We start from the raw sequence: 17,697 nt of genomic DNA, 5'->3' as shown, positions 1-17,697 counted from the left end.
GAGTGGTGTGTTTAGTGGATGTTACAATGGTAAGGGGGCACTGTAGTGTGACATAATCTTAACTGGGCACCTTAATGTAGAATATTCTGAACTGCTGGGCACTGTAATGTCACATTATATGAACTTGGTCACTGTAATGTGATATAATATGAATGGGGGGCCCTATAGTATGGCATAATATGAACTGGGGGGGGCACTACAGTATGGCATAATATGAACCGGGGGATACTTATGTGGCATAATATGAATGAATGGCACTACAATGTGGCATAAAATGAACTGGGGGACACGGCAATATTGTGGCATAATGTGGACTGGGGTTGCTACAATGGGGCATAAAATGTACTGGGTACACTATAGCATAATGTGAATTGGGGGCACTGTGTGGCATAATGTGTACTGACAGCAGTACACATTATGCCACACAGGGCTGTATTAAGGCTTGTGGGGACCCCAGGGCAACTAAATTGCAGGGGCCCCTTCAAGCCACATGGACCTTCCCTCCTTCCCCCTAAACCTTCTGCCCTCCCACCCCCAAAGCCCCCGCCTCTGACTTACCTGAGTGACGGTGTGACCTCCTCCCGGCAGAGCTGCTCCCTGGTCCTCTCATTGGCGTCGCGGACGTAATGTGTCACGTGACGCCGGTGCGAAGACTCGGGAGCCGCTCTGCGCTGTTTGCAGCGGCACTGACTGTGCCGCTGCATACATTAATAGCGAATTGCGGCAGTGAGTCTCAATCCGGGAACAGGTGTCACTAGACACCTGTTCTCGGCAGGGTCACACTGACCCTGTGTGGGGGCCCAGGGACGATCGCCCCTGTCGCCCCCCCCCATTTAATCCTGCCCTGATGCCACATATAATGTGTACTGGGGGCCCTTTCAAAATGTTGCCATTGGGTCCACAAAGATCTTGCAACGCCTTTGCCCTCAAGAATCCATTCTGCTGCGCTCAGGTAGTGTGCACCTCCATGAGTTACCGATTGGTGGAGGATCCTTCTCACTCCACGCAATGATCGTTCAGCGCAGAAATGTGTTTGAATTATGGGCCTGATTCAGAGCCGTTCGCTATTTGTGGTCGTTCGTTTAAAAACAAGGGGTGGCTATTCAAATGATCCGTACGCACATTGCAGTCTGTTCACACCTCTAAGTCTGAACGAGCGAGCAAAACATACGCTCGTTTATTTGTTAAAAACGCCCCCTGGCCGCTCGCACCATACGTCATGTCCGCTATTTATTAGATTAATCGAGTACATCGACCAGCGTATGAACTGCTCGCTATTCTTGTGGTTGGTGTTTGCTACCACAAATTTGCGAGCAGTTCTGGCTATAAAATAACCCAGTGACGTGGTCAATGACGCTGCTGTTTTAAATATACACACCCATAAAACGCCCGTTTTGACCTTTAAGCACGCCTGCGTTCGGATCTCCACTCCCCATTTTCAAGCACCTTCCCCTGTTACCACCCACATACGCCTCATTCTGTCACTCAAAATAGCAGGCCCTCGCTATATTGCGTACCAACGATTTTCGGCCGCACTGACTGGTTCGCGCATGCGTACTAAAAACCGTACGCATGCGCAGATGTGCAAACATCGCTCGGAACGAGCGTACTGCCGCTAACGAGCGGCTCTGAATGAGGGCCTATGTCCTTTACTTTTTCCCTGTTGCTGTAAATGTTTTTTTTTTTTTTTTTACATTGTTGCACATCCTTGTCCTCTTCTGAGTCGAGCGGAACTTGCATGGATCTGTCTTTTTGTGAAATGGGTTGGCGACAACGCATTTATACGGAGCCGCCCTGACTTGTGGGTGCGCCATGGGCGTGTATCTAAAGCTCTGTGCGATTTGTGCGTACAAAGAAGGGATGTCTGTGTATGACGGATCTCTTGGAGCTAGCATGGGGCTGGTGCAAGTGCAAATACTCATGATGACAATGGCGGTGGCTGGCGTAACAATCATTGGGCGGGCGGCTTTCCACTTGCAGACGCCCGGACCCCTACATTAGCTGAACGGAATCTCGCTTTAGCATGTAGTAGTACATCCGGATACTGCGTCTGCCCACAAATACAACCACTTTGCGATCAGAATCAGGCCCTTGGGGGGGTATATTTACTAAAGTGAGGGTTTCCGAAAAGCAGAGATGTTGCCCATAGCAACCAATCAGATTCTAGCTATAGTTTTCTAAAAGGTGCTAGAAAGCTAGATAAATGATAAGTAGCATAGGCAAATGCAGGGGGGGGTTTACAGTTGCCTGGAACGGGGCCCACACCATGATAATCACAATAGAAATAACGTATAATACTGAAGTTGCCCGTTTTTAAGATCCCCTCAGTGTCAAAAATGAAATAATTAGCACTATCTGTTGATCTTTTAAAATATGTCAGCCAGTAATGAATATACTTGTGCACCAACTAGGAGATCTGGAAAACATGCACTATTAGGGGTGCAGAGATATAGACAGGATCATTTATTAATAATGTATAAAATTACACTATCCAGTACATAAGGCGACCAATCTGCACATCTATGTTCAGGGTAGTGCAAGGTTCTTTTTCTGCCCCAAAAAGTGGAATGTTATGCAATGGCCAAGTCAATCCCCTGACCTGAATCTGATTGAGCATGCATTTCACTTGATGAAGACAAACTGAAGGGAAAATGCCCCAAGAACAAGCTGGAACTGAAGACATTTGCAGTAGAGGCCTGGCAGAGCATCACCAGGGATGAAACCCAGCGTCTGGTGATGTCTATGCGTTCCAGACTTCAGGCTGTAATTGCCTGCAAAGGATTTGCAACAAAGTATTAAAAAGTGAAAGTTAGATTTAGGATTGTTTAGTTTGTCCCATTACTTTTGGCCACTTAAAAAGTGGGAGGCACATATAGAAACCGTTGTAATTCCTACACCGTTCACCTGATTTGGATGTAATTACCCTCAAATTAAGTCTGCAGTTAAAGCACATTTTGTTTGTTTCATATCAAAGCCATTGTGGTGGTGAATAGAGGCCAAAATATGAAAATTCTGTCAATGTCCCAATATTTATGCACCTGACTGTGTATATATATATATATATATATATATATATATATATATATATATATATATATATATAGATCCTGAAAAGGACCCCACTGTTTGCTAGCATGCATGCGTAACTAGTGTGGATGCAAGGCGTGTGGCTGCTATGGTGCCCGGGCTGTCTCTGTGGCCCATCGCTCCCCCTGCACCTAGTCACGCACACAAGGCTGGCCGGTCCAGTCAGGGCTGTCGAGGGGGGCTCGGGTGTCAGCGATGTGGATTTGGTACCGGCCCGCCAGCTGATTACAGATGGCGCACTGGAAGGCAGTCGTAGATAGACAGCGCTGCCGGTCGTGAGGCAATCGAAGCTCGCGGACTGGCAGCCAAACAACAGTGGCAGCTCCTGATTGGCTGCCGGTCCGTGAGCTCCAAGTGGCTCGCGACTGGCACCAGATTCAAATTGGCCCTTTTAAAAACTTGCTTTGTGGCTCACAAAGTTCTAGTTACGCTCTTGCATGCAAACACAGAGGCTCCGGATTTAATACAAACTTGCATGAGTCATCAAGTTTGCTCAGGCTGAGGTGAAAAGTAGCTTTCTCACAGGTTTTTGGCAGACTGCCAATTTCCACTTGCGCCAGTGTAATTTAAGGGATTGTGTGACAGTGTGTGGCCCTGGCGATGTTCAAACCTAGGCAAAAACCTAATTCTGGACAAACTACACCACCATGCAAAATGTGGTGGAGCTAGATCCAAGACTCTGCATAAAGGACAAACAGACAGACAAGCTTTCTCGCTTATTATATAGATATACCCATAGACTGAGTTTGTATGTTTTTCTTCAAAAGTGTTTTTATTGAAGTAATGGTCATATAAATAATATATGTCTAAGTAAGTATAGGACTTTACAGGCAGTGATACCAAGGCATATTGTGATTATATTATGTAGTTTATCAGATGTTTTTTTATTTTTAACTAGCTGTCTCCAGATGCAGATTTTAGCCATTTCTGTATATTTTCCTGTACATCCTGTTCCCACAGTCATCTCTCCATGGGGTCTATTTACTAAGCAGTGTTAGGAGACAGAGTGAAAAGTGATAAGGTGCCAGCCAATCAGCTCCCAACTGTCATCTCACAGGCTGTGTTTGAAAAATGACAGTTGGGAGCTGATTGGCTGGCACCTTATCACTTTCTTATCACTTTTCACTCTGTCTCCTAACACTGCTTAGTAAATAGATCCCCATATACTGTATACCTGGGCGCAGTAGTCCTTGTTTCCGTTAAACCTGACCTATATTATTTTGTATTTTGCAGTGTTTTGGACGATGAGAGCAGCAGTCTGCGCCAACAGAAACTAGACAGACAGGTGAGTTACTGACAGTGACAAATATTTTATAAACCATGCCCTGTACAAAACCCATTTTATTTTATCCCTTCCCCACTTATGCTAAATTACCCATGGGGGCTATCCTCCCACCCCTACCCTCCAGAAACACAACATCGATGTTGGTTGAGCTAGATCGATTTCAAATTTATTAAAATCGACCTTTAGTATATTTACCACCCAGCGTTGTATCCAGAATTTTTACTTTGATTGGCAGCAGGATGAGGCATCCGGGGCTGAGGAAAGGGGGGTGGACCGAACTATATTGAAGCAGCCCATTGTGGCCCCCCAAATTTGGCATCTCGCTGTTTGGCGTGTGCCGGGTAGTAGAGGGGTAGGATGTGAGGCTGTAATGCTTGCCTCCATGGCAGAGTGGTCCTGGGACAAGGTAGAGGGGGTGGCAGGCATCCTCCTTGCGGCAGGGGCAGCTCCAAGCAGTGATCTGCACGATAACGTGGCCAATCAGTTGCGTTGGGTCCATTGCCAGGCGGAAGGGTTATTGTGCCAGGCATACCACCCAAGAACTATAGCGTGGGGAGAGCACGACCTCAGTTATTTTGACTTAAGCATCTGTACTCAAGCATGGATATCCTTAAAACCTGGATTGCTAGTGTGCCTTGAATACAGAGGCTGGGGATCCATAGGGGATCTTGAGAATGTTTAAGTCAGGGCGCCCCTCACCAATATTCCCAGCCAACAGGAGACTGTTGGAGAATTCCCTGGTTGAGTATATTGTTTCGTACAGAGCGTATTTCTCCTATGGATAACACAGATTATTCTTCTGTCGTCACCAGCGCGCGCTCTTAGAGCAGAAGCAGAAGAAGAAGCGCCAGGAGCCTCTCATGGTTCAGTCTAACGTGGACGGGCGCACCCGGACTCGCAGGATGAAACAGTCCGAGGAGCAGGCGCCCCTGGTGGAATCCTATCACAGCAGTAATAGCAGCACAATATATCACGGTAAGTTACCCAGGATGATAGGGCGCTCTGGGAGCAAACGGGCAAATTATTACTACCGATTGTGGGGCTTCTGTCATGGCTGAAATGTATACATGTCGCAGCACAAAAGGACTGTAGGGAACCTATGTGATTGTGCGACTGGGTCTCGCTGACGTCTTCCAGCTGTCACATAAGAGAGCGGCAGTAACAGTGCTCTAACGGCCATTATACATTGTGTAGTATGAACAAGACCCTTTCTGATTTTATAATTAAACATATTGAACTGATTTTGCCAGGAATTGAATATATATCATGTTTCCCATATAAAAGTCATCTCTTGTGACACTGGCAGGTACATGCAGAGAAGTTTCCAAAACATGTCACAAGTTACATTATTCGCTATGATTACCTGTGTGACAGACGTTATTTTCTATCAGATCATTTGATTGAAGCTGCTTCCTCTTACACACTTCATTACACTGTTGCGGTTGCAGAAACGGACTTCGCCTATGTATGAAAGTATTTACCCCACGGGGGGCAGACCTAGTGATGCATAGTCCACTTCTGATATCCTATATACATTTGTGTATGGTGCCAGCGGCACATTCATATTAAGCAACGTTAAAGATTAATTCCACCTTTTACCCATTACTAAGCTTCTGTTGGTCCCGTCCCTAGGGGGCACCTTCATCTGCACTGTTGGCGTTCCTAGTAAAACAGGGTATAGGTCAGTGGACCTCAATCAGAGTCGGCCGTAAGCGGCCGCTCGGTCGTACGCATCCGATGTTTCCAAACCACGCATGCGTATGGTTAGTTGTGCGCATGTGCGTACGAGACCTTGCGATCCAAAATGTGTATAGAAAAAGAAGCGCTTGGAATGGAAAAAAACTTTGACATAAGTATTGTGATTAATTGAATTGTATAAGTGTGTTTATAATGCTTGGAGTCCTGGTATGTGGGACGCAACCAAAAGAACAATAAGGTGAAAAGAATATGTTATGAGAAGCAATAAATTGTGAAGGTAGAATTAAATAATGAAATGTAATAAATGAACAAAATCAAAAACAAATAAATTGTAAATAAAATAAATGAAATCAAATTGAATCAGCAGTACACATGAATTGTTTATAGCTCTTTAAACGGGATTGTAGGTGCCCGCTGCGAGTGTGCAATGCTGCGGGTGGCTGTCCCTGTCTTCCCCTAATCCTTGGGGGATGTTGGGTGTTTGCGATCCAAAATGCTGTCGATCGTACGGCTTACGAGCAGGAAGTGGCTTCCGGGAGTTGATTGACATGAAAGGCCGTTTGTGGGTGGTGACGGGGGTGGTGGTCTAAAAACGCAGGCGTTCCTCTCCGTTTTCAGGGCGTTTCAGGGGCGTACATAAATTTACTGCTACGACCGACATAGAAGGCCGGAAGTAGTAAAACGTCACTCTGCGAGCAGGTTCGGAGCCTGGCTGATCGTACAGCTTGAGGTTGGGTACGTGCTCTCTCAAGCCCCAGAGTACAATCGATACTATCGAATGTGGCTGATGTTAGGTGTGATGTTTCTATTTCGTGCCACACAATGCAAGCAGCTAATAATCGATTGATGAAGCTAATAACACTGCTAATTGGCTTGTAATTGATTCAGCTGCGTTTGCATTAGCGAATTAAAGAATAAATATATTTCATGGGGATGGCTTATTCTATGTGTCTTTTTTATTTTATTTTTGTGGACATCAACACAACACAAGCGGCCGCAACCATCAGAAGAAAATTAACATACAGCGACAGACAACGACTGACAACGATCGACTCGATCGCTAGCTGCTATCACTCGCTAGCTAGAGGAGGTGCATTGTCCATGTATGGGCGTCACTTTGGTTGCGACCGCCCGGCCGTGCGATTGTTTTTTTTTCTGATTCTCGATCATTAGGCGTACGACCGAGCGGCCGCTTACGACCGACTCTGAATGAGGTCCAGTTTCCTAGAAGGCCGCAGCAGAAAAATGATGGCACCACCTCTGACAGCCTCAGAGCTTCATGATGATGTTCACAGTCCCCGATTTCTCGCTGGCTCCTGGGGCTCTGAAAGGAAGGGGCCTAAGCAGCTGGAAGCAGGCGATGACGCCTCCAGAGGGAAAGCCAACAGAAGCTCTTGTGTGTGTGATTGCGGGTTCAGAGAGTTTATCCATTGAGCCAAAACAACACAAGGAGCCGGCACAGAGATGGAAGCTCTAGTCTGTATGAAGGCTTTCAGTCTGCGCTCTTACCCACTGAGACACGGATAAGGTCATACGTGTCAGAAACCGGTGCCATCCTCTCTATATCCCAGGCAGTGCCGTGGAGGTTCTTCCATGCGCGGTTTTGTCTCCTTTCCCTGCCGTGACATCTGCACCTCCTCAGTCCGTGTATTTAGTGGCACTGATTAGGATAATTCATTACCATTGTTCAGCCATCTTATCTAAATATGTCACATTGTTACTCAGGGCCCGGTCAGGCGGGAGGCGCAGAGCATCAATCACTGTCTTCGGAAACATGAGTAATGCTTGTCCTTGTGTCACAATCACTTGGGGGGCATGGGGGGAGACCGTGGTAAATTGGTTTTAAATGATACATTGTTCTCTCTTTGAACTACACAATAATAGACAATCCATTATTCTGAAGTATCTGTGTAGTCCCAGCAATTAGGGGGGTGCTTACAAAATCCTGTGCATTTTATAAAGCTTCATTTTCTACAATATTGTGTCTCCCTAGTTCCGGTACTCAGTACCTTTGTGTATTATCACAATCTTATGTCTCCCTAGTCCCAGTATTAAGTACCTTTGTGTATTATCACAATCTTATGTCTCCCTAGTTCCGGTACTCAGTACCTTTGTGTATTATCACAATCTTATGTCTCCCTATTCCCCGTACTCAGTACCTTTGTCTATTATCACAGTCTTATGTCTCCCTAGTTCCCGTACTCAGTACCTTAATGTACCATCACCCCAGTAGCAGTGACCTTTATACAGTGCCCCAGTAGTGCACCCTAATACAGTGCCCCCAGTAGTGCACCTTAATACAGTGCCCCCAGTAGTGCCCATTATACAGTCCCCCAGTAGTGCACCCTTATACTGTGCCCTCCTATGCAGTGCCCCCAGTAGTGGTCCCCCTTATGCAGGCCCCTAGTAGTGCACCTTATACAGTACCCCCAGTATGCAGTGCCCCCAGTAGTGGTCCTTCTTATGCAGGCCCCCAGTTGTGCCCCTTATACAGTGCCCCCAGCAGTGGCCCCCCTTATACAGTGCCCCCAGTAGTAATCCCCCCTAGGCAGTGCCCCCAGTGATCTCCCCTATGCAGTGTTCCCTGTAGTGGTCCTCCCTATTCAGTGCCCCCAGTAGTGATACAGTGCCCCCGGCCAGTAGTGCATAACACACACAGACATACATACATACACAAAACACTGGCTTACCTGAATTCCCGCTCCTGCCGCACCCTCTGCTGCCTGCTCCTCCATCCTCCCGCTCGGTACTATGGGAGAGACGTCAGGACGTCTCTCCCATCGCCCACTGCAGGAGCCGGAAGGCAGAGCTCATGAGTGAGCTCCAGCCCGGCTCTGGCAGTGGGCGCAGCAGCCAATGAGAGTCTGTCTGACTGTCATTGGCTGGTGAAAAACACACATCGTCCGCAGGTAGTACGCGTGTACTACCCAGCGCCAGCGGCTATGTGTGTGTTACTGTGTAGTGCGGATCGCACTCACTGCGATCCGCACTACACTGACTGACTAGGGCGGACCTGTACTGTGGCTGGCTGCGCTGACCTATGCCGCTGGTTCCACAGCGCCCAGGGCACGAGCCCCGGCTGCCCAGCCCTAGTTATGCCACTGGCAGGGACTGATGTGAATAGGCAAATATTCCTGTAAAGCGCTGTGGAATAGGTGTGCGCTATATAAATAACTGGTAATAAATAAAAACCTTTCTTTTCCCAACTTTGCGTGTACTTGTGACACAGACTTTATGGTAGCAGTCCAGTCAGATGAGAATCAATAGGGGGTTGGTTGAGTTTATTATGGTTCAAGAGTACAAAGATGGCAATTTGGACCAATCTGCTGGTTTGTGATTGAAAGTGTATAGCAGTGACAGGCAAAAGTGGCCCTCAAGAATTTCACATGTGGCCCCTGTGGCATGGCACTACCCACCTACCCACCACTAATGAGTACCCGGAGACTCATTAACCCACTAGTTTTTATGTATCACCAATGCTGAGCTGGTGCACTGATGTGCTGAGGAATATGGTTCTATAAGAAGGATAATGAGGTCCTCATGCAGTGGGAACAGTCACAGCAAAGGCTGGAGAGAAGGCATGATACATAAGTGACAGACGGGGAAGTATGGAGGGTTAATAATAGAGTGGAGAAAGATACATGGAAAGGTGATGGCATGAAGCAGGTTGAGAGATGGGAGAAGATAGGTGATGACAAACTGGAAACATTGAGAGATGAGGACATAGAGATGAAGGTACGGAAGAAAGGGTGAGACAGCATAGAGTTCATATACAAATGTACAGTAACCTGGAGAAGTCCAATGAAAAGTGGGGAAGTAAGATAGCAATGTACGCCTAGGTGAGATGGGTGGTGATGGGGGAAATAGAGGAAAAAAGAAGAAACATAAGGAAACACTAAAAAAAGAGATGAATAATCGAGTGAAGGTGTGGTGCAGCTCGATGGGGTAGTGGCTATTTGCGAGGCTTTTGCATGTTCTCCATGTGTTAGCATGGACTTCCTCCAGGTGCTCAGATGTCCTCCCACAATCCAAAAACATACCTACTGGTAGGCATGGGCACATTTATAATGGGTGCAGAGAGTGAGCACCCTGCAACCATATTGTACTTACCTTGTGCCAGCAAGGTGGTCCTTCCTCCTCTGCGGCACCATCTTCCCAGTGACATCTTCGGGAAGATGGCGGCACGCAGTGAAAGCAAAGCCATAGCTTTCTCATGCTCCATCTTCCCGTATATATTCACTGTCGCTTACCGTCACCTGGTGAGATATGATGTTCGTGGGTGGGGTGGGGAGGCTCAGAAGTGGAGTGAGCCCCCTCGGCCATTAATTCACTAGTAATTGGCTACTGTCCATGTGATAGGGAACATAGATTGTGAATGACTGACTAACATGCATTAGGCTCTGCGTAATGTGTGTACGCTGCATAAATTACTGTTAATAAGCTGTTAATAAATAATGGTTCAGTGAAAGAGAAAGTGCAAACAACAGATGGGGATGTTATGTGGCAGGTCCTGAGCAAGTGACAGGGGAAGCTGAAGGTGAAGGGACTATAGCCAGATATAGAGAGCCAGTGTGGAGCGCAGATTAGTTTATGATGAGTTGACTATAACTGTCTTAGGCGGGTGTTATGTGGCGCTTGTGATAAGGGTTGTGATAATTATATGACCTTTATAGAAACTTGCTTAAATGGCTTTAATGCATCAGTCAGGCCTGACAACCTACGTTCAGAACCTTCTCCGGTATGTCCGGACGCACTGCGCGTATTTCTTGCCTTCACTGGCTGATCCATTTTATTTGTGTATTTTTGAACCACTGAATTAAAAAAAAATATATATATATATCTTTGCTCCCTGATTACCTGTGATTAGGGTATCCGTTCATTAGGTCTACCTTGTCTAGATAGACAATTTTTGGGTAGACAATGGAAGATAGTCAGGCAATAGGTTGACAGGGACTGAAGGTCGACAGGGTCTGAAGGTCGACACACTGAAGGTAGACTAGTAACAAGGTCGACAGGTACTGAAGGTCGGGATGGTCATTAGGTCGACAGTCATATGGTCGACATGCAAATGGTCGACACATGTTGTTGTTGTTTTTTGTTAGGGTCAGGGTTATGCACTTACCCCAACAGTTCTGGTTAGACACTTACTCCGATGGTTAGGGTTAGACACTTACCCCGACAGTTAGGCATCAGGAGGGAGGGTTAGGCACTTACCCCGACGGTTAGGGTTAGGCACCAGGAAGGAGGATTAGGGTTAGACACTTACCCTGGCGGTTAGGGTTAAGCACCAGGAGGGAGGGTTAGGGTTAGACACTTACCCCGGCGGTCAGGGTTAGGCACTTACCCCGATGGTTAGGGTTAGGCACCAGGAGGGAGGGATAGGGTTAGACACTTACCCCGGCGGTTAGGGTTAGGCACCAGGAGGGAGGGTTAGGGTTAGAAACTTACCCCAGCGGTTAGGGTTAGGCACCAAGAGGGAGGGTTAGGGTTAGACACTTACCCCGGCGGTTAGGGTTAGGCACCAGGAGGGAGGATTAGGGTTAGACACTTACCCCGGCGGTTAGGGATAGGCACCAGGAGGGAGGTTTAGGGTCAGAGTTAGACACTTACCCCGGTGGTTAGGAACTTACCCCGATGGTTAGGGTTAGGCACCAGGAGGGAGGGATAGGGTTAGGCACCAAGGGGAGGGTTAGGATTAGGGCAGTACCTGTCAACCTTGTTACTAGTCGACCTTTAGTGTGTCAACCTTCAGATCCTGTCAACCTTCAGTCCCTGTCAACCTAATGCCTGTCTATCTTCCATTGTCTACCCTAAACATTGTCTACCTAGACAATGTTGACCTAATGATCCACACCCTGTGATTAGATGACCATCATTAAAAGCACGGTGTCGTTTCACAGCCTCCATTAGTGCGTCGACATACAGTAATAAACTGGGTAATGCAAGATGTCTCCAAGCTTTTCTTCCTCTCATATTAGACTGCACCTTGATTTGTCATCAATTAACCTCACAATGGAGGTCAAGCTTATTAAGCTCTCACCCAACATCATAAATCATTTCCCGGGAGCCGGTTCGCTGCCTCAGAAAGTCCATTGAAATCCTCCAGATAACTTGCTGATTACTTTATAAAATGCCTTATTAAGATTAATTATGTGGTATATTCAGCAATTATTCCTGGGTATCCGGGGAATTCTCTACCCTAGCAACACGATTTCCTCGTATTAACATTTTTCTTTTGGTTCGTCACGGCCATTTTGAATGGGTTCAGGAGATAATGATGGTGTTCTTCTGCAGATGGGGTAGAACGTCTCTAAATGACACAGATTATCTTCCTCTGTCATTTGCTATTCAGTAAAGAATGGGCCACGTGGATTTCAGTGAAGGAAAAGTACTGTTTTAAATAGTTTGTAAATTATTTCTGACAGGAATAAAATGTTAAATATTTGCCGATTCCCCATGAATAGATGGCAATGTATTTCCTGCAACAGCTACATGCGTATTCATTTCAGCATTTATATGCAGAGCCGTAACTAGAGTTTTTGGTGCCCTGTGCCAGAAAGAGCATTGGCGCCCCCTCATTTTTCAAAGGGACATAATGCACCCAAAAAAGGGCCATGGCTTCATGGGAAAGGCCCAGGGAAGAGATAGGAGAGGCCAGGAGATGCTGGGGAAGAAATAAGAGGAAGCTACAAGTGAGAATGATAATAAACAGAAATTTGACAGACCCAAACAGCGCCCCCTGACCTGTGGTGCCCTGTGCGATGGCACCGGCCGCATTACCCTAGCTACGGCCTTGTTTATATGTACGTATCTGCGCAGTGCCAGAGCTTACTTGCATGTACGTTGCGGAGCGAGGATGGGGCCACACAGAGGCTGCACACAGACCCCCCTCTTCTCTTAATCTGGTTAGGAGTACGTCCAGGGTCAGTTTCATATTTTAGTAAAACTATATTGTACCGCCGGTGGCAAATGTAAAAGTCCTTAACAGATTTAGGGATGGGAGTGGGGCGTATACTAGCTCAGGTTAAATTACAGTGTAAAAAATAAAGTTGGCGGAGAGCTGCCTGGTACATGCAAAAGCAGCCATTATATTCCCTGCATGCAACACTAAATATTCCCCTTTTTTTTATACATCATTATTACATAACTATAATTACATTATCCTTATATTTCCTTTCTTTCATCCTATATGTTCCACCACATGGTTTCCTCTACAGTCCACTCCCCATGTGACCCGTCCTCACAGGCCTTCAGTAACATGGCACCCTCCTCACTGACGTGTACCCAATAAGACTGCTTCCTCTGTGGCCTGCTCTCCATGTGACCCCGTCCTCACAGGCCTTCAGTAACATGGCACCCTCCTCACTGACGTGTACCCAATAAGACTGCTTCCTCTGTGGCCTGCTCTCCATGTGACCCCGTCCTCACAGGCCTGCACCCACATGGCACCCTCCTCACTAACGTTCCCAGTATCACTCCTTCTGTTGCGGCCTGCGGCCCATGTTACCCCCTAGTCACATGTTCTTCCCATACATTTATAGATAATAGAGTGCTCCTAGGCAATACTGGAATTGTAGGGTACAATTTTGGCTTTGTAGGTAGAGGGTGATAAATCCTAAAGTGGCCATTAGCTAGTCAGCCCTTTGGGACGGCATGAGATCACCCAGATACCACCACCTGTTATGGGCCTGAGGGTCTCATTCAGAAGTGGACGCTGGTGTGGCATCTGACGCAAACGGACGCAGTTTTCAGTCTGCGCATGCACCCCAATAGTTACAGCTGAGGGACGCAGAAAAAATTGTAGGGGTAAATTTAGTAAAGTGAGAGTTTTCAGAAGTGAGTTTTAGAAGAGATGTTGCCCATAGCAACCAATCAGAGTCTAGCTATTATCTTCTAGAAGGTGCTAGTTAAATGTTAAGCAGAATCTGGTTGCTAAGGGCAACATCTCTTCTAAAACTCACTTCTAAAAACTCTCATTTTAGTAAACTTACCCCTTAGTCTCAGAGAGAGGCAATTTCTGTGGCCGTTTCTGGGAGGTAAAAGGTGGTGGCTAGTCAGACGCGGGCGTGCCGTGACCAGCGACTGAGGTGTATTCTGCGATCACCCTGATTTTGGCAGCCTCGTTCACAACGACATTCATAGGGCTGGTGCAATGTCTGATGCTGCGACCGATGTGCTTCCGATGGTGCAGATGCTGCAAATTTTTACACAAAGCACCAGATTAGCGCCGCAGCTGGCAGGCATGGCGGCACGAATTCCTTAGGCTGCGGCATTGGCAAAAATCCACAGTACCACTGAGTAAAAAGAAGCATTAGCGTGCACCTCTAAATCAGGACTAGGGATGGCCATTGAAATGCATAATCATCGATGGTTTATGGCCGATGTTGAATGCTTTTACCATCGATGGGGCAGAACCAGATGATTTCCCTCCATCGATGGCTAACATAACCGAAGGTGACGGGAACACGGAGCATGGCTCCACCCCAGACACTTGCGAAGCCCTGCCCCTATATTCTGTCAAAGAACAGGTATGACCATCGGTTGCTGAAACCATCGATGGTCACCCATTGCATAGTTGGTAACCATCGATGGCCACTTGCTATATCACCATCAATGGTAACCATACCAATGGCCATCCCTAATCAGGCCTTTAATATCATTCTCCTCCGATCACCCCCACAGTTATTGCTGAATCCCTTATTAAGCTAGTGTGTGCCTTTCTGTATTGTGGACACTTCTCTATTTCATTTTAGGTCACCATCATAATGCCAAAGGCTTCAGGGGGTCATTCAGACCCGTTCGCGAGCAAAGGACGCTCGCAAACGGGTCGATGTTGCCACACTGCGCATGTGCACGACGGAGGGAGCTCCGTCGTGCGCATGCGCGAGACCCGGACTGCGACAGCCAAGCTGTCGCTCCGGGTCTTGCACCAAAGGGGGCGTGCTGTCGATGTTGATTGACAGCACGCCCCCTTTGGTGGGCGTGCCGGGGGCGTGCCTGCCAGACGGAGGCGTTCCCATGGGAACGCCTACCATCTGAAGCCGGCCCCACTGACATCACTAGTGATGTCAGTGGGAGTGATTTTGGCTCTGATAGAGCCAAAATCACTCCAGGGCTTGCGGCAGCGAGACCCTACTGCAGGGTCTCCGTCGCAAGCCCGATGGTCGCGATGGTCAAGACCATCACGACCATCATCATGGACGCTCGCTATAGCTGTGGGTGGGTGGTACAGAAGACAGATATTGTACTTTTAAACCTTATTAGATCACCAGCTAAACCATCCCCATTTGCTAACAAGGTGATCTGCAAACACTTCTATTCATTATTCTATTTTCTCATGGCTGAATAATGACATTAAAGCTGGGTACACACTATACGATATGTGTACCCAGCGATGGCACGACATGGTGGAAGAATATATGGCGCCGACCGTACATACTACACGTTCTGGTGTACGACCGCGCGTTATATCCTTCCATGCTGCGTTCAACATGGCGTCGTTCATTGCAGCTTCCCATCTGCTGTGCAGAACAGCAGAGGGAATGATGCGAATGAACGATCGGCGTTCACGCTATACGATCCACACGATATATCATTCCGATCTGCGTTAGAGCGATATATCGTAAGCCGGATCGCATAGTGTGTGCCCAAGCTTTAAATATACCAGCATCTGTTTTGCTGCTACGTTGTTTCAAAAAAGTAAAAACAACCGACTATTTTTATAGGCAAGCGCAAGAGCTCAGACTGCTGTCATTTCAAATGAATTTAATACCTGTTGGCTGAAATATGAAGGGCACAAGGGTTCTGTAATGGTGCGTACAGACGGGACGATCGACAACGATAACTATATCGTTGTTCGATCTCCCGGGTGTGCTGGACGATCGATATCGATCATCCAGCACACCACCAATACACCAACGACTATAATGACCCGCGATCAACGATCGCGGGTCCCTATAGTAACCTGGTCGATATCGATCATACGTGCCCGCGCATAGCAGTTCGATGGTGGGCGAAAAATGCACGACATGAACAATAACGTTATGATTGATTATCGTTATCGTTCATATCGTCCATTTTAATCGTACCGTGTGTACGCACTATAAGGGAGATGCTGAGAAGCGCAAATAAAAAGCACGGAAGTAAATATCAGTGGAAACCTTTTGCCCACAGGCTTAATACATAACAGTTACTGTATACAGGCAGTGGCAATGCAGGTCCTGTATGCAAAGAATATGAAGTTTTAATTAATTCAACAGGGTGTCCTACTGTATCTCACAGCTGGAGTAAGACATAGAGATGTGCCCGCATACACCTAACCTCAAATCGGGTTCCGGATTATAGACAGACAGTAATTAGTTAGACAATGTCTAGATAGACACCAGATGTTAGACAGTTGATAGTTAGACAAGGATTAAAGTTCGACACAGACAGAAGTCAGACACAATAAAGTTAGACATGTAAAAAGTTCGACAGGTACAAAAGGTCGACAGGGTCAAAAGTTCGACATGAAAATGATCAACATTTAAAAAAAAAAGTTTTTAGGTTTAGTGTTAGGCACTTACCCCCACGGTTAGAGTTAGGCACTTGCCTAGATGGTTAGGGTTAGGCACCATGGGGAGGGTTAGGGTTAGGGTGAAGATCAGGGCTAAAAAAAAAAAATTTGTCTACCATTTTTGTTTTTTGTGTCGACCATTTATGTCGAACTTTTGACTCTGTCGACCTTTTGTACCTGTCAAACTTTTTACATGTCTAACTTTAATGTGTCTGACTTTTGTCTGTGTCGAACTCTTATACTTGTCTAACTATCAACTGTCTAACATCTGGTGTCTATCTAGACATTGTCTAACTTATTACTGTCTCTATCTTATACCACACCCCCACAAATTATACCAGATAGCCTCGTTTGGCCGCCACAGACTCTGCGACTAATCCATAGACTTTTTTTTTACAAAATATGCGGCTTATTCGATTCGTTAATGCAACACAATGACAATGCCAGGTGACCTGGACACTGGTATTTCTTGTAGCTGTTGTGCGCAATTCAGACGGAGGCCCGATACGAGTGAGCCTCTGTGTGCGTCGCGCTACGTATCCTTAAATATAACCATGCCTTTGCGAGACAAGTACAAATCTATTGTGTCTAGTACGCTATAAGCAACTTTATATTAGAGATGAGCGGTTCGGATTCTGTGGAATCCGAACCGCTCCGAACATTGGGGATCCGAGTCCACCCGAACCCTGTTCGGGTGTTCACCGCCTGACTCGGATCCCCGTTCGGGGCCGAACGGCGGCCTCCTGATGTCGGATTCTCACTAGAGAATCCGACATCAGGTCTCCTCGCGTGTAGGGCAGAGCGCTCTGCCCTACACAGACACAGATACTTGTCAAAGATCCGGGGGCGCTACTGGGGGGGGGCTATACTACTGGTGGGGTCTGCTACTGGGGGGACTATACTACTGGGGGGGTCTGCTACTGGGGGTCCATACTATTGAGGGGCCTGCTACTGTGGGGGGGGCTATACTACTGGGGGGGGTCTGCTACTGGGCGCTGGGCGTCCATACTACTGAGGGGCCTGCTACTGGGGGGGGCTATACTACTGGGGGGGTTTGCTACTGGGGGGGTCT

General features: G+C 47.1%; 1 protein-coding gene across 3 annotated transcripts in view; it reads left to right on the top strand.

Moving 5' to 3' along the window:
• Window positions 1-17,697, top strand: part of TUB (TUB bipartite transcription factor) — a 216,825-nt gene that overhangs the window by 171,617 nt on the left and 27,511 nt on the right. For all 3 annotated transcript variants that reach the window (XM_088450309.1, XM_088450307.1, XM_088450308.1), the window contains exons 2-3: window positions 4,321-4,372; window positions 5,185-5,347. In XM_088450309.1, the coding sequence (XP_088306435.1) occupies window positions 4,321-4,372; window positions 5,185-5,347 (215 nt within the window). The remainder of the gene's footprint in view (window positions 1-4,320; window positions 4,373-5,184; window positions 5,348-17,697) is intronic.

This window comes from Taudactylus pleione, unplaced genomic scaffold (assembly GCF_031769625.1).
Source record: "Taudactylus pleione unplaced genomic scaffold, aTauple2 ptg000515l, whole genome shotgun sequence".
Taxonomy (NCBI): domain Eukaryota; kingdom Metazoa; phylum Chordata; class Amphibia; order Anura; family Myobatrachidae; genus Taudactylus; species Taudactylus pleione.
This window is presented reverse-complemented; position numbering and strand designations above follow the sequence as displayed.